Genomic DNA, 26801 nt, shown 5'->3' on the forward strand with positions numbered 1-26801 from the left:
TAACCTGAATACATTTAAGGTGGGTTTTTACCTTTAATTTAAAGCTTGATTTTCTCCTGAAGTCAACTACTTGCCCTATTAAAGTGCAAGAAAGTATATGCATCCTTACTGAATGCCTCTTTCATTTACAGTAGGGTTTGTCAAATAATTGGATCCAGTGGCTATTCTCATCTTCTCTTAGAAACAGACAGGCTGCAGCCAACCATCCCAAAAAGACTCAGTGTGAAAATGGGCAATCACGCTCTAGAAACCTTGGGTGGCATCATATCTGAGAATTTGCTAGCTATTTCAGTTTGCCTGGGCCATATAAAGGCCAAAATAATATTATTATTTTTTTAAAAACGTTGCTACCTTTCAGCTGTGGGCCAAGATCATCATTGGACCCATACCTACAATATCACAGCTATGTTCCATCTCCTGATCCTACCCCTGAAACACCCCTTAAAAGCCTGTCAGGTGTCCTGTGAGATGGAGCTTTGTGATGCTGGGGAGCAGGGGGATACAAAATGGCATGACCAGTCCCCTCTTGCAAGCAAGCAACAATGTAACTAAGAGTTGTGACAGGGGTCTCTGCTTCTGTTCTTTGCACCTTTGCTTGCTGGTGTGTGTGGGTGGGTGGGTGGGTGGGTGGGGGGCTGGTCACGCCATCCTGTATCACACTGCTCCCCAGCATGTCATCCTATGGTGTGTCCTGCCTGTCAGCGCTTCAGAACTCTTGTCATTCGATACAGCTAACTGGCTTTTCAAGTGGGTTTCAGGGATATTTAAGTTTGTGGCAAAGGTACCAGAGTTGTAAAGGTGAACAGGAAAGCAGTTACATAGTTGCAAGTCTAATGTATAACATTGCAACTAACAGTATGTCAGCCATTATTTTTAAAATTAAATATTACATAGTGTCTACAAAAAGATGCAGAGACACTTTATTAGCATTTTAATTAGACAGCTGTGTCCCACAGAGAGCTTGCAGGGACATAATTAAATATTTTTTCAGTTGACCAATAAAGGTATCACTGATGGATTTTTGTTTGTATTTGTTAAATGGCCAACACAGCTACCCCTGAATGTTTTCTGTATTGTGAAATACCGTATTGTAGCTGCAACAGGGGAACCATGAAGAGTGGCCTGTGGACTGGGACTTCAACGAAGGTAAATCAATGTTTTTCCTTCTTAAATGGACTGATTTTGCATGTTTTATCTCTACATCATTAAAATGTTGCTGATGCAAAAACATGGAGACTTCTTGAGGAATCAATTGCTCTCTGCCTACAAAGAGGGCTGTGACTTCACTGGAATGGAGACATATTGGACTGTTTGTTTGTTTTTGTTTTTTTGTTTTTTTATTTATATACCGCTATTCCAAAGATCATAGCGGTGAACAGCAAGTAAGCTAATTAGCAAGTAAGCTAATTTGCCCCCAACAGTCTGGGTACTCATTTTAGCGACCTCGGAAGGATGCAAGCCTGAGTCGAGCTTGGGCCCTTTTGCTGGTCTTGAACTCGCAACCTTGTGGTTTCGAGTGAATGGCTGCAGTACAGGCATTTAGGACTGCAAAATAGAGGTCTCTGTTGAGATGCAAATGGACTTTAAATTTCCAGGAGTTTAAAAAAATCTCCCTTTTGCCACATGGCCAGAAGGAGGAGGAGCCTGCCTGCAAAAGATATTGTTCCCATCATATCATCTTTACTAAGGACTGATAGCTCCAATTCTTTCTTCTTCTTCTCCTGTTTGGTTTGTAACATCTTCCCTGATGAAGAAGCCCACGGAACTTCGAAAGCTATATTGTGCATTTGGGTTGGCCATTAAAGGTATCACTGATTGATTTTTGTTTGCATTTTTACACTGGTTTTCTTTTCTTTGCCTTTTGGCTTAGAGCGAATGTGGTCAAATTAAATAATTTGGGAATTTCATATACATTCTATATGGAAGAACATTACATCATGCGAGTCTCCTACCTGCAATCTGCTGCAAAGCCCAGAGCAAAGGTCTATCTCTTCTTAGTTTATCTCAGAAAACAAGAGCCTTGATGCTCCAGTTATCAGATTTAACATTGAGGGCCCTAGAATTGTCTATTTGCTAGCAGGCCTTGACCATTATATTAATAGCAATATTGCATAACATAATGCAAATGAAATTCCTATTTATGGGAACACAAGTGTCAGAAGAGCCATTCATTCTGTAATAAGAATTATTCTCAGTGGTGGATCAGTGGATTTGGCACTCCATCTAGTGGCTAACAAAAAATATTTTTCTCAAGGAAAAAAATTGAACACAGGCAAGACTAGGACTGCTGATAACAATAATAAAAATCAATATAGCACCTAACATGCAATAATAAACATCATAATAATCCTCTGTATGTAAGCCAAAAGGTTTAAGAGAATGGATGAATCTTTGTATAAATATCTTCTCGGTTATTTGATTTGATCCAATTGTTTGCAGCTGAAAAACAAGTGAACCAAAGACACTACATTTCGCTGTAGACAAAGGGTTAACATTAAAAGACTTCTGTACACGTATCAAATCACCTAGCCTGCTTAAAACTGTCCATGGTTGTGGAGAATCCTAGGTATCCTTCCTAGCTCAAAGCCAGGTTATTTGAAGGTGAATATTCTCCCATACCAACCAATGTTTTGAGATCTTCTAGGGAGGCATTTCACTCTGTCCCCACCACTCTCATACATATGGTAGGAACATAGCAAAGAGTGTACTTGGTGGCTGCTGCCAGGCTCTAGAACTCCCTTCCTAGAGCAGTTAAAACTGGCCCCTCTTTGTACTTTTTCCTTAGGCATATAATGACTTTTTTGTTTTGGAAGATTGACTGCTCAAGGGAAAAGGAAGGGCCTGGAATAACGTGCTGGATTTTCTACTTGCTGTATTCCTTTGAATGGTTTATGTTTTAACAGGTTTTAATTTTTGATTGTTTAATCACATTCTTAATTTTTGTATGTTGTAATTTTCAGCTGCATTTGTTTTAATTGGTATAACTTGTCTTTCTCTCAAACTGGGAAAATGTGGGATATACATAAGTAACAACAAGAACATATCTCTCTCTCTCTCTCTCTCTCTGCGTGTGTGTGTATGTGTGTGCATAGGTATGCACATGCATGAGAATGAGAAAGTCATTTTCTAACAGTCCAGAATCTATAATGCAACAGAATAGAACAAGCTGGACAAAGTCACTAGGCAAGTAATTGTGAACTATAGTGTTCCCATTTTGTTTCTATTGTTGTTGTTGTGTGTTTTCAAGTCACTTTTGACTTATGGAAATCCTAAATCAACCGTATCATGGGGTTTCTAGGCAAAATTTGTTCGGAGGAGGGGGTTGTTTTTGTCTTTATTTAAGGCTGAAATAATATGTCTTGCACAAGGTCACACTGGTCCCCAGAGTCATAGCCAATGCTTAAACCACTACAGTATCTCAGTGTCCTCATGACTATACTGTAATATGTGTGTTGGGGTACAATACATCCCATGTATTCTGAACTGGTGTACACTTAAATCCTGAGAATTCACATACTGTTTCTTGCTGTATGTGCATACATGGAGAAAGCTGGGACTTCCTTCTGCTAGATAACATCCACTAGGCCAGGGACAGAAAGTTGTGGAAGACAAGGGGGCTTCACTAGCTCACCCTGGAGATCTTGGAGGGCTCCCTGATTTCCTGCTGCAATGCTCAAAAAAGTTTTATAATAGCACAACTGAAATATCTGCCCTACTTTCAACATAGAGAGATGATGGGGGGGGGGGGGACCTGAAACCTGTGGATCTTCCCTCCCAACTATATCCCACCTCCAAAATCAATTATCTAGTGTGCTATTAGGCTTAAAAATGCTTACCTGTGTGACAGTGGGCGATTTATTGATGCATGGGAAGAAACACTGGAAAAGAGTTTAGTGTCTGGGAACAAACCCTTCCATTTATTGTAATTTTTTTTCATCGATCCAAATTAATTCTGTGAACCTATAACTAGGTTTGAAGAAAACCTTCAAAAATTCCAACAGAAGGCTTTCCCCAAACCTAAATGTTGCACTGTGAGCAAGACTACAGACCCCTCAAGAAAGGTGTATAGGCTCACAGATTCCCCAACTTCTGTTATAAATTTTACACAAAGGAAAAAAGAGAGAAAACTTTTATCTACCTGATTTTCGTTGCCGTCGTCCAAGTAAGTCTGTTATGGTCTTTTGGAATTTTTTAGCTTCTTCTTCATTAGCAAAATTAAGACCCACCTGACATGCCTGAAAAATAATCATTTTCCTGTGAGTAACTCTTGTAAGAAATTGAATAAAGAGGTGCACATTTCCAGCAGACTTAATTTAGCTTTACTTAAGTCCCACTGAAATCAAGAGGCCGGCATGTTTTAGCATATCTGTTGCAAACTTCAATATGAACTGCATATGATTATTTCCTTCAACGGTAACCACTAAATTATAAGGCCTCAGGACAGGTCTGTTAAATGGATTTTCCTTTTAAAAAATCAGGATATAATTTAAAACTATATACTTTGAACAGTCCGCCCTTGCTATCTGCGGACAGCAAGCCTGTGGGTGTGTGTGGGGGGGAGGAGCAGCAGAGGAGGAGGAGGAGGAGGAGGAGGAGAAGGTGGGCGGAAGAAGAGGAGGAGGAAGAGGTGGCGATGGTGCCTCTCTACCGCCAGCCGCCTACCTTACCCACTGCCACCAGTGAGAGTCAGAAGGTAGGGAGGAAGGATGAGGGCTAGATGAAGAGGAGGAAGAAGAGGTGGAAAAAAGAAAGGAAGAAGAGGAAGAAGAATTGGAGGAATAGAAAGGAAGGGGAGGATGTGGTGGTGGGAGAAAACAAGGAGGGAGGAAGGAGCGGCAGCGACCCTCTGCTGCCAGCTGTCCTCCTGCCACCAGAGTTCAAGAGCCAGGAGGGAGGGAGGCAGGGAGGAAGGAAGGACAAGGGCTGGTGGAAGAGAAGGTGAGAGAAAGAGAAAGAGGCAGGAGGAAGAGGAGGAAAGAAGGTAGGTGCAGGTGAGAGCCGAGAGGGAGGGAGGAAGGATTAATGCATACATGCATGAGGCCCAGTGAAGTTCCATTGTCCCCAATGGTAGAGCGGCCATGTGGCCGCACCACCACTGGGGACAATGAAACTTCAGCATCTGCAGATTTAGGTATCCGTGGGGTGGGGATCTGGAATTGATACCCCCCCCCCCGGTGGATACTGAGGGCCGACTTTTATTTGGGTTTTATACTAAAGTATCCAAAAGTGAATAAGTCAGCTGAAAAATGCCACTTAGTACTTGAGGGGCCACTTCAAGATAAAGCACACAATTTAAGTTTTCAAAAAACACAGTGTAATACTCACATCTCCAGCAAAGGTGTGAAAATAAGCTCTAGGACTATTATATACAAAGTTATTATACAATTCTTGTTCCCATAATTGTTTTCCATCCTGAAAGAAAAACAAAATAGATGAACAATAAAGAATAAAAATACTGTCCCCTATCTTTTTCAATATCTACAGTACATGAAGCTGCAGGGACAGGCTATTTGGAGTTTGGGAACTGGATGTCATCAGTATGCTGATGATACCCAGCAATTTATTTCTTTTACAAATAATGTCAAAAAGGTTATGGAAGTAATGAATCATTTTGTGGATGTAGGACTGAAACCCAAGCTCGATTAAAATAAGAGGCATGAAAATTCAGAACTTAAGAGAAAAATGCTATCTCATTTGAATGTGAAGCGAATCATGCTATTTTGAAAATAGAACCCCACCTCTATTGTTTCTCATTACTCTGCACTGTACAATGACTTCTGTATTAGAGATTCAGTACAGAAGTGTGCTATACCTGGGTAATTGTCTTTGTTTTGTATCACCAACTATTAAGAGCTGAGAAATTGTTTTAAGGTGACATGGACAGGACATGTGCATGTAAAAAAGATCTAGACATATAATGGAATATTTCCTTCAACAGTTCCTATTGTCAAAATGATGAGCAAACATACTAGCTTTTCTACTCAGCAATAAGAACTTCTGCAGGAAGTTTTGAGAATGAAAGAGCTGTTTTCCACATAGGTCATTCCCATATACACATCTTTGGAACCATGCATCACAAGTAAAGTAAAACATGGTTCTACAGAGTTGAGCTATTCTTTGATAAACTCAAAAATTGATTGTAAATACATACCACTCAAGCATGCTACTGAGAACCTTTCAATAGACTATGACATAATCAACACAAATGTGTATTAGAGAAGACAAAAAGAGATTCTCACCTTGATATCATATATTCTGATAAAATAAGACCTCTGTGGATTGTCTTTCACAAGGCAAGCTACACCACAGCATTTCTTTGACCACATGGCATTGCGATCTGCTGCATAAATCTGAATAACTGCGGAACACATTGTCTAAAAAGAGGGAATAGATTTACTATTAGCAAGTTACATTTCACTTACTCTCTAATATTAACATATTTAATGTTATTAAAATTATTTTTTAATTTTATAAAGCTATTGCACATTTTGGTGACTCTGGTGAATAGAAGGAAGCAAGATAATGACTTCTAAGTTTTATTATTTATTGTTATTAAAACTGATGGTTTGCATCCTTCTTATTTTTGTACCTGCATGCAATTTCAGGATGTTAAGAAAAACTAGTCACCTTCGTTAGTTATAAAAGGCTTCATTTTGTCTGTTTGTTAAAAGCAACAGAATTCTAATCAAATGTTACTTACAGAAATTAAGGCTGCTGTATTGAACTGGCTAAAATTGTTATTACAGGTGGCATCTGCAGAAATAATCTGGTTGGACACCAGTTTAACTGCCATGACTCAAAGCTATGGAATTTTGGGAATTGTAGTTTTGTGAGACATTTAGACTTGTCTGTCAGAGAGCTCTGGTGCCACAGCTACAATTCCCAGAATTCTATAGCAATGAGCCAACCCAATTAAAGTCGTAACAAACCAGATTATTTCTGCAGTGCGGATGCAGCCATGGAGAACTATAGTGCTCCCAAAATTGAACAAGCACTTGCCTGGGTTGCTCTAATTGGGGAGCAGTATTTCATAGAGTTTTAGCATAGCCAAGATTTAATGCAGTCAACAGTCTAACATGAATCAACAATATTCAGCAAAAGAATTTTTTTGTTTTCGTTTAGAAGGTAACCTGCCTAGCTATTCCATAGCTCCCAAGGTAAAGAAAGCATTGTGTTACTTGCAAATTTGTGTTACTCAATGGCTAAGACTCCACTTCAGTAACATATTTTAACTGGTAACTGACCTGCAAGCATTGCAAGCTTGAAGGAGGTAAAAAATTGACGGTAGTAATATCTAACTTAAGTAAGTAGCAATTAAGATGATATCAACAAAGATAATAAAGAAATGTCTTTAAGTGCTTATGAGGCCATTTCTCTCTCTCAGCTTTATAAGTCAAGTGAATTGTGATTCTGGAATGCATTTCTCAGTTCCCACAAAGTGAAGCACCAGTTTTGAGGGAGACATATCTGAGATCCACAATAACATTGCTAATATTCTAATGGTTCATTCATTTTCCTTAAAAAAACCAAAAACCTTCACCTCTCATCCCAGCACTCTGACCCAGGAAATGCCAGGGCTCAACCTTTCTTGGTAGCTATAGCCTCTGACCTGGTTGCCAGTTATGACCTGGAACTGACAAGTCAAGGGGAGGTGGTAGCACTGGTTTGGACACATCTACCAGCATAGATAGGTGGAGAAAACAGGGTCATATTCTTTAAAATCTTTAACCCAGCAGGGACTGGATACCCAGATTTTTGTTTTTCCAGTTTATTAGGTTTGACTCTGTTCTAGAAAATCAAACATTAACTCTACACAGTAATTTATAGACTTCATTGCAATTCTGGTTCTGCAAGACTAGCCAGCATATGCCATTTGTACTTTATGATTTCAAGGTTCATGGAAGCATGGATACTTGTGGCAGAACCTGTAATTCATCCTGACCAGACTTTCCATTTCAAGGACTAGAGGTGCCAATATTAATTTAAGACTCCGTTTAAAAAAACAACATACATTGAATGTTCCAGTTTTCAAGGCATATCTCTGTTAACAAGGCCCTTGACAAATAAACTCCTTTTCACAAAGTCTTTTGACACCCTCTCCTTGTCCTCTTGTCTACCTTGACTTAGCATCAGCATTAGGTGATGGTGAGGGAGAGCTGGAGAAACAAAACTTCTAACATCAGATTGCAAACACAGTATCTGTAGTATACAATGCAATAAAACAACCTGGGAAAGAACAGAACTCTTCTCTAGTTGATCCCATTGCATCTGTGTGAGACTATCTAAAGCAGAAAAGGTTAACAGCAGCTGTCTTCAGAAGCCCTGAGCATGTATGAACAACAAAATAGAGAGACAAGGGTTCAGAAGACCAGCCCGCCTCACCAACTACCCCGCAATGTATTAAAGAAGTACAGATCTTTAAGTTTAGTCATCAAAACAGAAATAATAATAAATGTGGGCACAAAAGAAAATAAATAAATAAATAAATAAATAAATAAATAAATAAATAAATGCTTGGGTGCATTTTGAAAGAAGTTTCAATCAGTCTCTATAAAGTTCAAAATGTTTTTGTTTACATATGCAAGGCTTCTGACCTGGATGTTTCATTTCACATGTGCACATTTCTTAATTTGGATACAAAGTTGTTGTTTTTTCTGAAACATGTTGAACTGATCTTCCTTTTTGTGCTACAGGAAACTACTCTTATTGTTCCCATGTTATTTTTGTCTCTGGTAATAAGTTATTTGCTAAAGAAGAGTGTGTGTGTAGGGCAGGGGCAAAAAAAGTGTATCCCAGCCCTTGTATAATTAGCTTCCCATCTCTAGCTTAAGGTCTAGAGGAAGGGGATGAAGGTAGAGATTAAAAATCATGGAAATTCTAAGGACATGGAAAAATAAATATTGAAGGTGGGGGTGGATTTAAAAATAAGCAATTTTTCATTATTATTTATGTACTGAAATATTTATATCCTATTTTTTGTTCCTTTTTCTGTGACGCTCTACCGGCACTTCTGCCCAAATCCTGCCTTGTATTGCATCCCCTCCCCTGCTGTTTAGAAGGGCCCCCTTACCTTTTGGATAGTAACTGAAAGGTAGGGATAGAGGGAAACTGTAGAATAGAGGAGGGTTAAGCTGTGCAACATACCTCCCACTCCCATAACCCTTGGATGCTTACCCAGTACTGAATACTGAACAAATCACACTCTGAGGTTCTTTGGCATAGCCCATTGTAAACACAGATCTTTTTAAAATTAATGTCAATGATCCTGCACCTTTGGCTAGCATATACCAGAAGCAGAGATGATGTTGGTGGCAAGTTGAGAAAGGTGATGGAAAAGATGGAAGGAAGATAAAATTGGCAGCGAGAGAAGGTGGGCTATCAAAAACAGACAACTGTTCAAAGTGAACCCTCTCACAGCTTTTTGGCTCCATGGACCTTTCTGGAACACATTCATTTGAGAAATAGACAGACTAGCAATCACAATCTTCTCCTTTCATTGTAGTCACCTTCTTCTGGAAGCAAAAACAGCAGCATCACTTGTGTACCTCAGCAGTGAGCCTCTATAGCAGGGGTAGGTGCAATGCAGATTTGTGTTGAACATGGTCCTAGAAAGCTGTTTTTGTGGCCCTTGACCCCTCCAGTCTTGCCTTTTCCTCTAGCCAAAAATAAAGGGTGATTTACCTCCTCTGGAAGACTTCAGAAAAGGTAACTGACCTTTTAATTAGGCTACAACCTGTTTCTGCAATGTGTAGTAGCTGTTTTTAAAGCTGTTTTTAAAAACAGAAAGTGTTTTTAAAATACCAGGCATTTCCATTTGTTATTTTCTTGGTAATCCATGTGACCCTTGGAGGTTCCCAGGGCCAGAAAATTGCCCCTGACCACCACAGTTGCCCATGCCTGCTCCATAGCATGCTGGCTTCTGTTCAAGATGTGCTTCATTAAGTAACGTGCATAGCTTTTTATAGCATACAATAGCTTATGTAACACTGAGAAGTTCAATATGGAACATTCTGTTTTCAGGTAAATGATGTGGAATGCTTGAAAATTCACTGTAGATTTAATCTAGAAATTAGCTAGCAAATATGACTGAGGAAGTTAAAACTATGTATTAATTAAGTATTGCTAGGATTTGAAGGATACAATAGGGTAACGGATGTTTTAGAACCAAATGTGGTTTGCTTCTAAAAAATAAAAGAAAGCTTACTGTAATATTGAAACATTTTATTACATTTAATTATTTCAGTTTAATTAATAAAAGATAGTGATACTGATCTCTTGAACTAGCTCTGCCCCCCCAATCCAGATTATAATGAAAGAAAAAAAGCAAAGAGAAAAATGAAATATGTGACTCTGTCATTATAGTTCCAACTAAATAATCCACTCCAGTGGACCCCAAACACTGGGGTTTGGTTCCAAGATCCCCCATGTATAACAAAATTTGTGGATGTTCAACTCCCATTAAATATAATGACATAGCAAAATGGTGTCCCTTATAAAAAAATAGAAAATCAAGGTTTGATATTTGAACATTTTGAATCTGCGTATAAAAAATCAGAGTATAAGAAGGGCCAAGTGTACTAAAATTATGAGAAGCCGTAGCTACAAATTATTGCATGGTTAGATTTCTAATTGCCGAAAAAGTCCATAAATGGTTTCCATTCCTCCTCAACCCTCCCAAAAAATTTAATTTAAATTAAATTAAAATAAAAAAACAAAGTATCAATTGGTTTGTCCTTTAAAATCTATGCTAGTTTGGCAACTTGGGCTAACTCGGCAACCTTAACAATCCATTGTTCCATCATTGGTATTTCAGTCCATTTCCAAGTTTCAGCAAACAAACAAAAAAATGGTACTCTTATCCAAGAAGAGTAGTGTATAAACAAACTTGTTTTAGTATCAGTAATATGCAATTAACACTGTAATTTTCCTCATAAAAATGTAGTACGAAATTGGATTTTTAATTTAGTTTTCTGTTCAAATTGCACACAAATTCCACAATTCTGTAGCAAGGTATATCCTCTAAAGTATTCTGGGAAACAATGGGTGAATCACTCAACAATGACTATTCTAAATAACAGACTATGTAAAGTAATGCAGATTACTGCCAGGCCTTCATTACATTTTTCAGTGATGCAACTGGCCTAACATTATATGGACACGTTTTGAAACAGCATTCAAGCCATGAAATATTATATTCCTATTTTAAAATTCTGAATCAGTTTAATGCAAGTCAATGGCTCCCAAACCTGAGCTCAGAGATGTTGATGGACCACAGTTCCTAGAATCTTTGAATGCTGATCACAATGGCTGAGAATTCAACTTTACTAACATCTAGGGATCCAAGTTGGGGGGCCACTGTTGTAGACTATATTGGAGAGATATGACTTATAAAGACCTTGAAGATATGCTAACTCTCCAACTTTGTCTATTAGCTTTATCTAAACTAAATTCTTAGATACGATCAGTTCTAAAAAGTGTGAATGCACAGTTGGCCCTCCATCATCCACGGATTCAATCATCCATGGTTAGAAAATATTCCCCAAAGATATAAATGCTAAAAAATAATTTTGCTATTTTATATAAGGGACATAATTTTACTACACCATTGTATTTAATGTGATTGGAGCATCCATAGATTTTGATACCCACATGGAGTCCAGGAACCAATGCCCAATTTTGTTCAGCTCTTTGCTGTTTATCCTTTTCAACATGAAGTTCAGTACAAATAACAAAAGAAAAGTGGTAACATAAGATAACCCTTTTAAATTATTTTTGTTTATATAAAATTTTACATCTCACAACTACATAGGACCAAGTTGTAACATTCAGAATCTTCTTAGGTGCATTTCCTTGGGAGTGGGCAGCTTCAGATGCTCTGGGGACCACTAGGATCCCCCACAGCTGAAACTAAAAGTCTCTACTTCCAAATTCACTCCACATTTTCCACTAAAAATGCCCATGGGGGAATATGTTATGTATGATTTGAAGGGCTCAAAACACATGAAGGAGCTACAATGGCCACATGTGTCCACCTGTGCTCTACTAAGTAAAAACCTTCCCATCACTAAGAATCCAACAGATTAAACAAATTATGAAACTTTCATGGTGTCTTATACTGAATCTATTTTGATTTTCCCTAAAATTGTTTGTAGCCTTTATACAGATTCAAATACTTGTACAATAAGATGGAGAATAGGATACTACTGATCTATGCTTGGCTTTGGACTGTCAGTAATTGGAAAGGTTCCAAAATAAAAGGATTTCATAGTAACAAGACCACTAAAAATTTGTTGTTGTGTGCCTTCAAGTTGTTTCCCACTTATGATGACCTTAAGGAAACAAGGGGGATTTCTGGGACTGAGAGTGTATGACTTGCTCAAAGTCACCCAGTGGGTTTCCATGGCTGAGCAGGGAAATGAACCCTGATCTCCAGTTATAGTCCAGCACACAATGTTGGTTTCTCAAATCTAAAAATACTACCAATATTTAAGCAATTCTGCTTTTGAAAAAGAATTTTCCAGGGAGGTCCCCCCAAACTCATTAGTTCTAAATAGGCATTATTGTGGTAGCAAGGGGGGCATAAAGAAATAACATAGATGAATCACTGCTAGCTGTAACTGGTTCATGGTTTAATCCTCAGTTTCTTCCGAAACATGACTTCAGGTAGCACAGCTGGGAAAGATTTCTGCAGCAGACATCTTGGGCGCTCTACTGCACTTTTCTATGGTGGGCTCCACACCACCCAAAAGTACGTGCTTGGTACGTACTAGGGTTAGGAAGGGGTGTCCTTTCCGGACACCCCTAACCCTAGTACGTGCCAAGCATGTGCAAAATGGTGGTGCCCATTCTACATGGGCGCTGCCATTTTGACGTAGCGGACGCTTAGCATCTACCATTTTGACTTAGCGGACGCTTAGCATGTGCGCCAATGGCACTTTGTGGCATCATAATGGTGCCGCAAAAAGAAGCCGCTTTTTGCGGCTTCTTTTTGCTGTGTGGAGGAGCCATGCGGTTTGTCCACGGCAGCTCCTTCGCGCAGCAAACACTGGCACTGGCAGACCGCCCTTTTGGGCGGTCTGTAAAGTGCCTCAGTCACAGGTGACTGTGAAAGCAAAACCTGCTAGGCAACTTACTTTTCTTTTTCAACACTCACCTCTAACGGATGTTTCAGAGATAGTAAAGGAGCATTTAACATTCATTTAAAGTTATACATGCTACAATGACCAAGAAAAGGGAAGTGAAAACTGTGGTATTTCACTCAAAGCCACAATACTACAGGATTTCCAGCTTTCACAATTCTAACCGCAAAAACCAGACACTGTAGATTGATGTAGTGTATACAGTAGGAGTAGTGCCTCTCTTTGATTTGAGAATCATAAGAAAAATAATTTCAACATCATTTGCCTTAACAAGTGGATTTCAGTGTAGGATTAGTAACATCTTTCTTGTAAAAACTTCACTGGCTCTGACATTTTAAAAAATATTGTTCTCATTTTCATACATTTTTGACATGCAGTTTCCATTCACCACACATTAAAATACAGTAGCATATGTGCAGCTAGAAATTATATTAAAATGAGAAGCCATGTACCATGATGAACTATCATTTCTGTGTGGAAGACTGTTTAGGAAGTTTTAAAGTCAAATAATGTTTCTTCAGAAAATGAAAGCCTGTCCTACTGTGTTCCAAAGGAACACAAACCCCATTGCCATTACAACTAATTAAAGGAATAATAATAATAATTTTTTAAAAAAGGAATTGGATGATCATTAAAAGTGTAACACCAATAATAAAAACTTATTTAAATACATCAAAAACAGGAAGCCAGCAAGGGAAGTGGTTCAGCAAGAAAAGAACGCTTTTAGAGCAAGATAAGATGACTGCAGAAAAGCTGAATAAATTGTGACTATCATCAGTGCAGATGATGTAAGGTAGATAGGCATACCCAAACTGATTTTCAGGTACAAGACTTTCATGAACACAAGCAAAGAGATTAAATTCTAGACCTTACTGAAATGTTTAAAAATAGACTGCCAGATTTAGACAATTGACAATACCTGAGTGTTACTAAAGGAACATGAAATTTTTGATCTTCTAACAAAATTATGTAACATGCCTGTCTCAGCTCTGTATCAGAGAACCAGAAAGCAAACAGAACATTTTAAACAAACAAGATTTGAGAAGTTTCAGGCCAGTTAATGTAGATGCTAGATGTTTGATTTTTTAAAATGAACAAATAAAAGGCATAATGTTGTTCTAAGATTTTCCTTCCCTTAATACAGCAATGCACAAAGCTAACAGGTTTAAAAGTAAGTTGGATTAAAAATTCCACAGATGAACTAAAGTAAGAGTGGGAATCCTTTTTTTCCTGGCCACATGTGGATTTTCCTCAGGGGCCATATAGTGGCAGTGAATGGGGCCAGAGCAAAAACTGTGCATAGCCCCCCATTCCTCCCAACCTTCTTCTTTCAAGTCTACCATGATCCAATCGATCATCATGATCACTGGTGATGGTAACAAGCAGAGCTCCTGGTCTTCTTTATTTACAATACAATTTACAATACAAGCTTATGAGGAAAGTCCACATCCACTCTCCAACTCTATAATGGAGCTAGCCATTTGGAAAGCAGAGGATTTCTAGGGTGAACTACTACCTACACTGTTCAAACAAGCTCTCAACTTGTTCCTGATTTCATGATGTAAGGCTGAAGTTGTTGGTGGTGGGGAGCTGAGGATGTTCAGAGTACCTTGGCTGCTTAGTACTAACATAAACTTCTGCTCTTCTCATCCTTCAAGTTAGTCACTTCAAGTCGTACAGTCACATTTTCTGCTGGGCTTCCTGGATCTTGAAAGCTAGCAAATCCCCTCCCCTGACTGCTCCAAACTTGGTGCTGAAGGTGGGTAGTAATCAGAGGCACACTGCTCAATTCTATTCCTGTTTATGCAAAAATAAGTCCAATTAGTTGAACTTATATGTAAATATACACATATTAATTATTCAAAACTAAACCACCTTTCAAAATAGTAGTACTTTCTTTGGAGCAGAAATACACAGCGATAGAAGAGGTTTTAGCACCCCTTCCCCCTTTTTTGGAGAAGCAATTTATACCTTGGGAATAAATCAACAATCTCAGAGAATGTTATGTTGTATCTCTGCCAATTTTCAACAGCCAACAAGGGTATAGATCCAAAGATGAGACACTAGGTTTCAGTCCTCCAAAAGGCTTGTCTACATTGTCACTTGATAAAAAGATGAAAGACATCTATCACAGTATAACTAAATTAAATCCTAATTCCATCAATTGTCCACCCATCTCTGATATTGTCAGAAATATGGCATCCAAACTGGGAGTGAAGATTATTTTGTCTGCAATTTTGCTTGCAAAATGCGATGCAAAGGGCTCTCTCATCTGCTTTCCCCAATCCACAGCAATAAGGTCCACTGCCACTCAAAACAGCTGGCCAGATTTTTAAAAAGTGGTACGGGGATTTTGGCTTAGCTTTCAAGGCTGAGGTCTGTGCACCGATGGTGGTTAAGTGAGTTTGGGATTACAGCCCAAGACATCTAGAGGACCCTCCTCCTCAATCAGATTGTCCATGACATTCATCTAACAGCTGTAGGACACTACAAATATAGTTTAATTTAACTAACAAAAAGACAATACATTTCATTAAACAAAAACCAGGACACAAGAGAAAGACTACAGTTTGCTATGTTAAACTCACAAATTGGCTGAAGTACAGTTATGCATCAGTTAAGTATTCAATTCACTAGTTTACTGCAACTTTATCAGAAAGGGATTTATGACAATATAAAAATCAAAAACGGGTTAGCTTGTGATATAATAGAGTTAAATTCAAAATAATTATGATTAGTTATTTATAAAACCAGCAATGTTACATAAATATAAATAGATTTTCTATGGTAAACAGCACTATAAATGACAAATCAGTTATATTTTGGGTTGCTCTTACAGGATACAACAGGGAACTGTCTCCTCTAAATTACCAATAAGCAAGAGAATATATGTATGAACAGGGCACCATGACTGCTCATGATTTTAATTTTCTTCATTTATTAATCTAATGTTATTAAATTTATTTATTTTTATTTAAGTTGTTGCTATTTTACACTGAGTTCTGCTCTCCACTGTCCTCCCATGTACATTTAACTCTCAGCTACCACCACCAAGCTAGTTGACCACATTAGCAATCAATCAGAAATATTTAACTGGTCAATAGCAAGACATTCCAAATACAGTATAATTTAGATGGGCCTGTCTTTCTAAATTAAGTAACTTTTGTACAGGATATAAATATCCAAAACAGGTAACTTTCGACAAACTGTTACTGCTCTATTAGTCAAAAGATCTTTTGAAAGTACTTAGTACATCAACTTATTCTGAACTCAGTCCCTGTTCTTCTTCAAACCAACACTTCCATCGTCTGCCAAGAGGTACTTTCCATTCTTGTTATTCAAGGTTATTTTGTCTGCAAGTCTAAAGCATCCTATAAAGCATGCACATGTCTAGTGACCACCCCCCACACCTCTAATTCAACCAATCCAGTGATACACAAAATGTAGCTCTCCAGAAATTCTTGGACAGCAACTTTCAGCATTCTTCATCCTTGGTTGGCCAGGGCTGATAGGAGCTGCTGTCTAACAATACACTCTCCTCGCATGATATTATTTTATTATGTGTGAAGATTTGTGGGCTCAGTTTAAGTTTAACTTTCTCTTTGATCTCAAAGTATATTTATCAGTGGCTTGATTACATATGGGGTTATTAACAAGACTGGAAATGACTCCCCCCCCCCAAAAAAAAAGAGCGGTGAAGTGGCTTCTGGAAAAATCAGTCAGTTCAATCTTCTCATCTCTACCTTACCTCATACTTTTATTCACAGACAAAGAAAGCAGCAAATGGTGAATACTCTGAAAGCAATGTCAGCCCACACAGAAAATACTGAAACAGTGTAAATAATAGGCATCCTCTGCTAAGCTGCAAGCTCTTTGAATTTAGAAATATTGGAACACAGTGATTTTGTTTTAAAAGTCTATTCGAATGGCATAATTTAAAAAACCCAACTGAGGTCACATTCACTTTTCTCCCCCAAAAATATTTCTCTTAATCTTATAAGGGCACTGCATCTAAGGAAGTAGACCAAGCCTAAAAAAGCTAATGTAACAACTTTTTTGCTTAGTAAGCGGTGAAACAGACTGCCATGAAGGAGCGGCCTGCCACTGCCCCTTTGAGAGCTGGATTGGGGTTGTGGCAACCATACATTGCAGCCCCAATCCGGCTTTTTGGGGGCCCAAAAAGAAGCAGCAAAATGCCGCTTCTTTTTGGCCCAGAAAAAGGGCGCCCTTGCCACCATGTGGCACTTTCTGGCACTTCTTTTGGCATGAACCGTGTGAATGTGTGCGGTCAGACAAGCAGCATGACACCGGCTTTCTTGTGGCATCAGAGGGTGTGTCGTCCAAATGCCTAGCCCCCAAGCCAGTGCTTACTGCTAGTCTGCACAGCCTGTTAGCCCCAAAGGTGCTAAAAGATCCCTTTGCAAGGTCTTACCATCATTTCTTCAGATGAGACTGAGAAAATGTTGCTGTTTGCAGAAATCCCATGTGCACACAACCCACACGGTCTGGTTCTTTTTGGTAATAGGCAGATAACATATGCAGTTAAAAAAATGTGTAATACATGATGATCTGAAAAAAAATTCAGTTGACTTCCCTCATATTCAACTCTGTGTGTAATGTCTGTTTCACGGCTGAAAATGTGAACAAATCTTCCCCCCATCTTCCTCAGAGATCCCCATGTTTGCCCAATACAAACTGGCAAAAATGCATCTAGGCTTGCACCTCTAAGAATGGGCAACATTATGTAAGTTTCAAATTTCTCTGTCTTAAATGCCAGTTTCCATCATCAGGTCTCAGGATCAGATTTTATTAAAGAATCCAGACACTTTTGTATGAAATTTGCAAAGGATAGATGGATGCTAGGAATAATAATAATAAGAAAAATATGAGGAACAGAAAGTAAGTATGAGAGTTTCAATGTTTGGCAAATATAAAGGTCCAAACACACAAGCACTAAGTGCTGCAGGCCATGAAACTTAGGGGCTATACAGATGGGCGGCTAAAAGCCGTCCGTCTTTGCCACTGGTCGATTCCATGGCAGCAGCTTCTTTTTAGGGGTATCATTATGGTGCTCACGCGCCATGATGATGCCCCTTCTGGCAAGTGCCGTTTGGGCACTCTGATGCGTGTGCGTCATCATGGCACGCTCCCGTGTGGATGGGGGAGCGGCAAGATGGCGCACAGGTGCCGATAGTGGGGCTGGGCACATGTGGACACCCAGCCCTATATAGCCCTAATTCCGGGCCCAGGCCAGCGCAAAGTGCCCATCTGTACTGGACCTTAGTTACAACCACTATAAAGGAGTTTTTGCAAACCACAAATTCTAGCTCAAGCAAAGCACCAGGGTTCTTTAAAGGCTACCTCACCAAGATAGGTCTGACAGAATTGTTAGCACTGGACAAAGGAAGGGTATCACACACAATCTCACTCTAAAGATCACTTGAGCAATCTAGCTTTCCACATGTAAATTCTGCAGATTTTTGCACTCATATGCATGATATGGTAATCAATACTACAGCTTATAGCAGATTGGACTGTTTGTCTAGTTAGACCAGAATGATCTATACTGAACAGTGAGGAACCTACAGACTCTTTGGCAAAGAATGTTCCTGTCACCTGCTCCCCAACCTTTTTCTGACAGAAATGCCACAGTCTGAACCTGGAATCTTCTGCATACCAATTATGTGATATAGGCCTGTTACAGACTACCAAAATAAAGCTGCTTCGGGTCTCTTTGGAGGTATGCTATTTAAATAATGTATGGGTCCTACGAGTCCGGAGGTCGCGCCAAAGCCACACTCCATTCCTAAGCACTGGAGTGCGGCTTTGGTGCAGCTTCTGGATTCTTAGGACCCATGCATCATTTAAACAGCATACTTCCAAAGAGACCCGAAGCAGCTTTATTTTGGCAGTCTGTAACAGGCCTTAGTAACTTTTAGTAACTTTCAACACTTCAGGAATAATGATATACAGTTTGTTTTAATCTGGGGTATTTTATGACCCCAATAAGAATTCCAATGTATTATAGAGTTTAAAAACATCCCATTTCCACTGGAACATTTGTGGTACAGAGTATCCCATAATTCATATCATTTCAGAGCCAGAAAAAAAAAAGGTTCACGAGACGAAATCTCTGCTTGCAAAAAAACTGTAATCAAGACACATATAACATGTTTGTTGGGAGTCAATTTTCTTTCCAACTTTTTTTTTTTGTCTGTACATTGCAGGTAGCTGAAACGTGATGTTTACAACAGGGGTGGGCTGCGTGGGCAACACTGGGGATCCAGGGCCAATTTTCTGCCCCTGTGACCTTTCAGGAACCACACAGACTCCCCAAAAATGATAAAAAATACTCTAAAACAAAAAAATGGGAGTGGCTGCAAGTTCACTTCTGGTTTTGGAAAACTTGTATTTATGGAAAATGTTACAGGGGATATCACTACATCGTATTTAAAAGGCAAACTGTCACCCCTGGAGTCTTCTTGACATAGAAATTCATCTTTTATTTCTGGCTCCAAAAAAAGCAAGGACCAAGTGGGGTTGAAAGTAGCAATAAGAGCTTTGGGGAACTGGGGAGGGGGGGGGTTGCATGCCCACACCTGTTTTACTTCTCTTCCAATGACATCATATAATGCTCACCTTGTATGTCTAGTTTCGTGTGAGTCTTAACATCTCTGGGGTATCTGGAGAATTAAAATGTCCCATCTGCTTGGAAAAGGTTAAAAAGGATTTTGACAATGGAAAGGGGTGAAGCAGACGGGTGGCTAGGAGCAGCCTCTGGCCCCTCCAGCTGCACTCAAACCCCGATCGGCCTGGGACTGAGGCAACCGGATGGCTCGCTCCTGAAGTGAGCCACCGCTGTCCCAAATGGGCTGCTCACAGGAGTGATTTTTTGCCACTCCTTTTGCTGGTGGCCTCAGAGTGGCTTCAGGCTGCTTCAGGGTGTGCATTATCTGCATGTCACATCCCCCCCCCCCAAAAAAAAAATGGCCGTCTGTTTTGGGCCATAGAAAAATTGTAAGTGTCATACCAGGCCCATATATATTTGCAATGTATTCTCAAATGTTTGCTCAGGTGGCAGCTAAAATTTGAAATATCATCATTCTGAAACCTAGCACATAGTGTAGTTCTTGGAGAACACTATCAGTAAGCATTATCTAACATTTAGGAAAAACTGTTGTGCTCTACAACTGGTGGTCTTAACAAATTTCTGTGATACTTCATTTAAGGCATCCTCTCTGCAGGTTATTCTTTATTTTATAAAGTTAGAAGCATAGTCCATTACAGTTTTCTTAACCTCTATGATATAATTCATTAAGATTTTATCAGTTGATTTAAATCTGCTTATTAATAAAACAGTTCTTCTGAAGATGAAAACATGCACATATTTAGACAATGCGTGCTCATTTCTGGAAGAGGCATTTCTTTTGTATGAGCAGGAATTCACCTTGCTGTAAGCCACATTGGTCTAGCTGAGTGTTGTCTATACTTACAGGAAATGGTTCTCCAAGGTTATAGATAGCAGTTGTACCAACGTCCTTGGGAACAAACCTGGGGATTTTTGCATGCAAAGTGTGTGCTTTGCCATTGCCAAGAGAAAAAGAAGCTCAAATATGTACATATTAATAAAGTATTAATTATCTGTCACCCATATTGTATATTATTATTATTATTATTATTATTATTATTATTATTATTATGCGTTATTTATATAGTGCTGTAGATTTGTACAGTGCTGTACATACAAAAAATAAAATAGTTATATTTCCTTAAAAAACAAACCTGCTGCTATTAGTCAATTTAAAAAATATAGGTGAGCTGAGCATTACAATATTGATCTTTTGCAGAAGCCAAGTGTTTCTTTTACCATTTGTATCTAACAACTGATACCATACCTGTTTAAAAAAGTTTCCAACATGTGTCATAGCCCTTAAGCCAGACAAAATATTACCTATTTTTATTGTTTGCCATCAGTTCTACTATTCAATCCGCAAGTCTAGTCACCTTGAAAAAACTAAGGGTTGCCAACTGCAGTATTAACTGAAAGGGTGGAGCACTCTCCTGCTCTATACCAACTGACAAGTAAGTTGACATTCAGCTACTTGGTGCAATTAAGGTAAATACTGTGGCATTATGTACGTAGCACTAAGATATATTTACACCCCTCTGGCAATTCTACACTCTCCTTGGATATGTTAACATACTACAATCTTCAGATAGTGTTTAAAAAACTATTAATTTTTCTGCATAAAGAAGGAAACAATTACTTAAAAATCTGCGAAACACAGCTATTTCTGTCATTGGAAAATTAACCCTTGCTATTTTGACTTTACGTTATGCACATATAATGAAAAAAAAATGCAATGACAGAATTACTGCAGTCCAACGGAGCAAGTGAGATGGGATTAGAAAGAAGTATAAGTTAAATTCCCTACTTAATGATGAAACTGTAGCATAGTTCAATGCTTCTTAAGCTTAGCCCAGGACCAGCAGTTATCCCTCCACCATGTGCCAGACCAGTACCACCCACTGGCTACAACTATTTATTTCCCAGAAACTCACTAGGAACTTACAGCCAATGGCCCATGGACCAACACTGGTGGTTTATGGGCCACCAGTATGAGTAGAACTGGCCTAGACCATGCTTAAAAGCTACTGTGATAAGGATTTTAAAACACTTCATGCATGAGAAAGTGCTACAGTAGTATTATGAAGTTTGTTGCTATTAACTGCCCTCAAGTCAACCCCAACTCACTGTGACCATCTGGACGAGACATCTCCAAGTCCATTATCCTCACCGGGAACTGACAGCCAATGGCCCATGGACCAGAATAGGTCTATTGGCCATTTGCTTAGGTCCTGCAGATATAGACATATGACCTCCTTGACTGAGTCTAGCCGTCTGACATGTGGTCTTCCTCTCTTTCTACTATCTTCTACCTTTCCTAACAATATTGTCTTTTCCAGTGATTCATGCCTTGTGCTTATGTGGCCACAGGATGACAGCTCAGTTTTGTAATCTTGGCTTCCAGGGACAGTTCAAGCTTGATTCGTTCCAATACCTATTTGTAATTCAAATACCCATTTGGCTACCCATAGTATCATCAGCACTCTTCTCCAGCATCACATCTCAAATGAGTTGATTTTCTTTCTCTCCGTTTTCTTCACTCTCCAGCTCTCACATCCATACATGCTGATGGGAAATACAATGGCTTGGATGATTCTAACTTTAGTGATCAGTTGTATATATTCACACTTTAGAATCTCACCTAGTTCTTTCACAGCTGCCCTTCCCATTCCTAGTCTTCTGATTTCTTGACTGCAATCTCCATTTTGATCAATGTTTGATCCAAAGTACGGGAAATCTTTAACTATTTTAATTTCCTCATTATCTAGGTTGAATGTATGTAGACACTGTGGTCATTACTTTTGTTTTATTTATGTTCCGCATTAAGCCTACCTTTGCAGTTTCTTCTTTAACTTTCCCTAGTAATTGTTCCAAATCTGATACTTTCTGCTAGTATTATTATGTCATCTGCATATCTTAGACCCTATACAGACAGGCCAAAATAAAGCTGCTTCGAGTCACTTTGGAGGTTTGGTGTTTCAATGATGCATGCGTCCTAAGAGTCCAGAAGCCGCACCAAAGCCACGCTCCACTCCTAAGGACTGGAGTGCAGCTTCCAGACTCTTATGATGCGTGCATCATTGAAACACCAAACCTCCAAAGTGACTCGAAGCAGCTTTATTTTGGCCTGTCTGTAACAGACCTTAGATTGTTTATGTTCCTTCCTCTTATCTTAACTCCTTCTTCTGTGTCTAAACCTGCTTTGTGTATATTTTCTGCATACAAGTTGAACAAATAAGGTGACAGAATGCAGCCTTGGCTTACCTACCCCTTTGTCAATTAAGAACCATTCTGTTTCTTAATATTCTAACAGTAGCTTCTTGTCCTATATACAAATTACTAAGTACATGAGTATTACTAAGTATTATGAAAAAATACCTCAAGTATGATCAGTGTGTCTGTGTGAACTAATAGAAGCATACTCTTGCTACAGATTTTGTAACATGAGGAAAGCCATGGAAGAGTGCAGCAAGTATTTATTAATTCTCACTAGCATTTTTAAAAAGGAGGCAATGGATTTATAGCTCATGCAAGTCTTTACTGTAGCACAGACTATGATTTACAATGTGCTCTTCTATCCAAATGCACTTAACAGAGGCAGAAGCAGGACTTCTACAAATGCCAGTGTGTTACTGCTAATCTGATGTAGTCCTTACAGGGTATGCATTTGTCAATAAAGTGGCTTACCTTCACTATTTTCAGACAACTCACAGACGGACACTGACATTTTCAAATTAGTGTTCTGAATACCTGACCACCTTTTACTTACCATATCATTTTAAAAATATACCTTTTATCACTATCTAGTTATAGCAAGCCTCTCTGTTTATTCTATTTCCTACAAAACAAGATTAAAACTCAACTGATTCAGAACTTGCCTGTGCTGGATTCCTTATGGTTATAAAGAGACTTATTTATGTACAATTTAGATGATAACACTAATGTATAAAAATATCTGTACACAGGAAAACTCAAAGATAACATAGGTCAAAATTCTACCTAATATTTTTTTTACCATTGCCTTCATCTATGAACAGAAGGCAAAGTCAGGAAACAAATATAAAGGGGGACTATTTCAGCCTACTTGGTCAGGTACTTACATACATAATGCCCCAAAAACAAATGCTAGATGGAACTTGGAAACCTGAACATACATAAAATCTTACAATAATAATAATTAGGACTAAAAATAATTCTACTAAGGATTTCCAGGCTTTTTAAAAAGTTCTTAAACAGATATTTCTGTTTTCAGTTAAATATGTCACGGGGGATTTTGTGAGACTATTGTTTAAGTGGAAAACAAAAGACTGTGTCTCCTGGCCCAGATCATACCACCTCATTTCCCGAAAGTTCACAAAATCCTACAGGTGCAATCCAGGCAGATTTATTCAGGCCTGCCACAACCCGCTGAACTTTTCCCCAAAGGTGTTGCAACAGCTCTGTTGTTGACACACCACATACTGCAAACCGCAGAGCATTACTGGGATAGTCACTTCTGGACTATACCTGTCAGACAGAGGCAAAGAGGAAGCAGAATAGGGGAGGGAAAGAAACAACAACTCTGGAAGAGACCTAGTTATAGCCGAACAGCGTACCTGTAAACCTGCGTGAAACAAACTCACCTGTTATGACTGTAAACCCATGAAAAACTCAGCCCTGGAGAGCCCCTGTCCCCCCTTTATTCCTTTCACAGCATTCTCAATGCAGCCCGAGGAAAGGAATAGGGGCACTTGGCAAAGGACTTAGGGAGGGAAACTGTGATCCTGACCACTACTCCTCTTAAAAGATTACACCTTGGAGTGGCAGCCCTCTTCTAGGCATTTCTCCCACTCTCCCAACTGAAAAGAAGGGAGATGCTGAGGAAGCCTTGGGGGTGACAAGGAGGCAACAGCACCCTCCCAACAAACCCCACCAAGCAAAACCAGGATGACCAGAGGCTCTCTTTTCCAGGACACGTCCTCCATTTCAACCTCCTGTCCAGAAGAAACTCTAAAATGACCTCCATTTGGAGCAATACTAAGGAGCATGCATTTATATTCCTGTTGGTGTTTAGGGTTTTTTTTAAAAAAGCTTTTCTTTGGTCCTGTCCTCCCTTTTTTCTTGAAGGCCCTCCATTTTGAGGTGCGCTCTCCTCCTTGGCAGTGAGCAGCTCTGGTCACAGAAAGCAGAGCCCCTTTCTTCCCAGGATGGAGTGAGAAAAGGAAAGGAAAATAAAGGGGGGGAAAGGAAAAGAAAAAAGAAGCCAGCTGCTGCTATGGGGTGGGAAGGCAAAGCTCAGCAAGGGGAGGCTGGGCTCTCTTTTGCTCTTCCCTCTCCTTTCTTTCCAACAAGGAAAACCCACAGAGATGGGGGGAAAGGAAAGACTGAGAAAGCTGGGACTTATTTGAGGGGTCCCAAACCCCACTCCAAACACGGTTTACTTGGAGTGCCCCATAATCCACTTATTTGGGGTGCCCTAAATCCCATTCCAAACAGGACTTATGTGGGGGTGCCATAAACCCCACTTATTTGGGGTGCCCCAAACTCCACTCCAAACACAATGTATTTGGGGTGCCCTAAATCCCACTCCAAACATGCCTTATCTGGGGTGCCCCATACCCCACTTATTTGGGGCGCCCCAAACTCCACTCCAAACATGACTTATGTGGGGTGCCCTAAACTACACTTATTTGGGGTGCCTTAAATCCCACTCCAAACATGCCTTATTTGGGGTGCGCCATAATACCCCACTTGTTTGGGGCGCTCCAAACTCCACTCCAAACATGCCTTATGTGGGATGCCCCAAACCCCACTTGTTTGGGGTGCCCCAAACCTTACTCCAAACACAATTTATTTGGGGTGCCCTAAATCCTACTCCAAACATGGCTTATGTGGGGTGCCCTAAACCCCACTTATTTGGGGTGCCCTAAATCCCACTCCAAACATGCCTTATGTGGGGTGCCCCATAATACCCCACTTGTTTGGGGTGCCCCAAACCCCGCTCCAAAGCCAATTTATCTGGGGTGCCCTCACCCCACTCGGACCTATTTGGGGTGCTCCAAACCCCACTCCCAACCCTACAGTTCCCCCAGGAACAGGCCCCCTCCCCAGCGAAGAAGAGGCCAGGGCTGTGTGTCCCAGGGAGGCCCCTGGTCCCCCTCCAGGGCCTTTCCCTTGGACTCACCACGCATTTCTTCCCCAGGAAGCCGAAGAGGCTGTCGTTCTCCTGCGGGGTGAGGAGCAGGGAGCCCACGTTGGTCACCCGCCGAGGCGGAGGGGGCTGGGTGCTGCTGCTGCTGCTCATGGCCGGCGGCGGAGGGCCTGGAGGAGCCACGGAGGAAGGAGCAGGAGGGCTCCCTTCAGCCCAGGTGCAGCAGCATCGGGGCGGCCGGGAAGAGGAGGCGAGGCTGCGCTGAGTGAGGAGGGCCCTCTAGGCCGCTTGGCGAAAGGAGACTTGAGGAAGAAGGAAGGAAGGAAGGAAGCAGCTTCCTCCTCGACAGTCAATAACCAGCCTCCTCCTCCTCCTCCTCCTCCTCGGCCTGCCTTCTTTTACTGCCCACCCCCCCTTTCCAAAGTCGTCTTCTTTTTCCTCCCAGGAAGGCTAAACTTCTAACTCCCCCCCTGCTCTTGGGATGGTACAATCCAACATGGCAGGGGCTAAGCGAGGGCGAGACCAAAAGGCGTCTCTGGAGAGGGGGGTCTGAAGAGGAGGAGGAGGAGGGCTGCTGGGAACAATACTAATGATGCTCATACTGCTGCTCTAAGCAGAGAGTGGCGCTGCTGTTTGAGGCCTAGTGCCCTTCAGTACTGGCCTGGCTGGTAAAGCCTGTTTCTTTGGGCTGCTCCTAATATCACTGTCAGGGAGGCAGCTCCCCTTTCTGTTAATAAGGAAGTGCAGCCTCAGTCTCTCTGGCCAAAAAGGACAAGCCAGGCCTTCCCATAAGGAATTATTTGGCACAAAGTGGAGTGGTTACAATTCAGAATTTGACTTATTATATCCAGGAGTTGGAAATTATACTCCTGAAGTTTGTCAGGGTCAAGGGTTCAAATTCATG

General features: G+C 40.2%; 1 protein-coding gene across 3 annotated transcripts in view; it reads right to left on the minus strand.

Annotated features, from left to right (window-relative positions):
* The window catches only part of LOC149312319 (actin nucleation-promoting factor WASL-like), a 44115-nt gene extending 17857 nt beyond the window's left edge, over positions 1-26258 (minus strand). Inside the window, exons 1-4 of one of the 3 annotated variants that reach the window (XM_089524394.1) lie at positions 25931-26258; positions 6240-6374; positions 5326-5412; positions 4139-4235 (exon numbers count right to left, since the gene is read on the minus strand). In XM_089524394.1, coding sequence (XP_089380520.1) covers positions 4139-4235; positions 5326-5412; positions 6240-6374; positions 25931-26050 — 439 coding nt within the window. In that variant the 5' untranslated portion in view covers positions 26051-26258. Of the gene's footprint in view, positions 1-4138; positions 4236-5325; positions 5413-6239; positions 6375-14659; positions 14914-25930 lie in introns of those variants that run through there. The other 2 variants (XM_089524391.1, XM_089524392.1) reach the window with 2 other exon arrangements.
* Positions 26259-26801: the final 543 nt, after the last annotated feature.

The sequence above is a fragment of the Sceloporus occidentalis genome, unplaced genomic scaffold (genome assembly GCF_023333645.1).
Source record: "Sceloporus occidentalis isolate IW3139 unplaced genomic scaffold, rSceOcc1.0.p SCAF_5, whole genome shotgun sequence".
In the NCBI taxonomy this organism is placed as follows: Eukaryota; Metazoa; Chordata; class Lepidosauria; order Squamata; family Phrynosomatidae; genus Sceloporus; species Sceloporus occidentalis.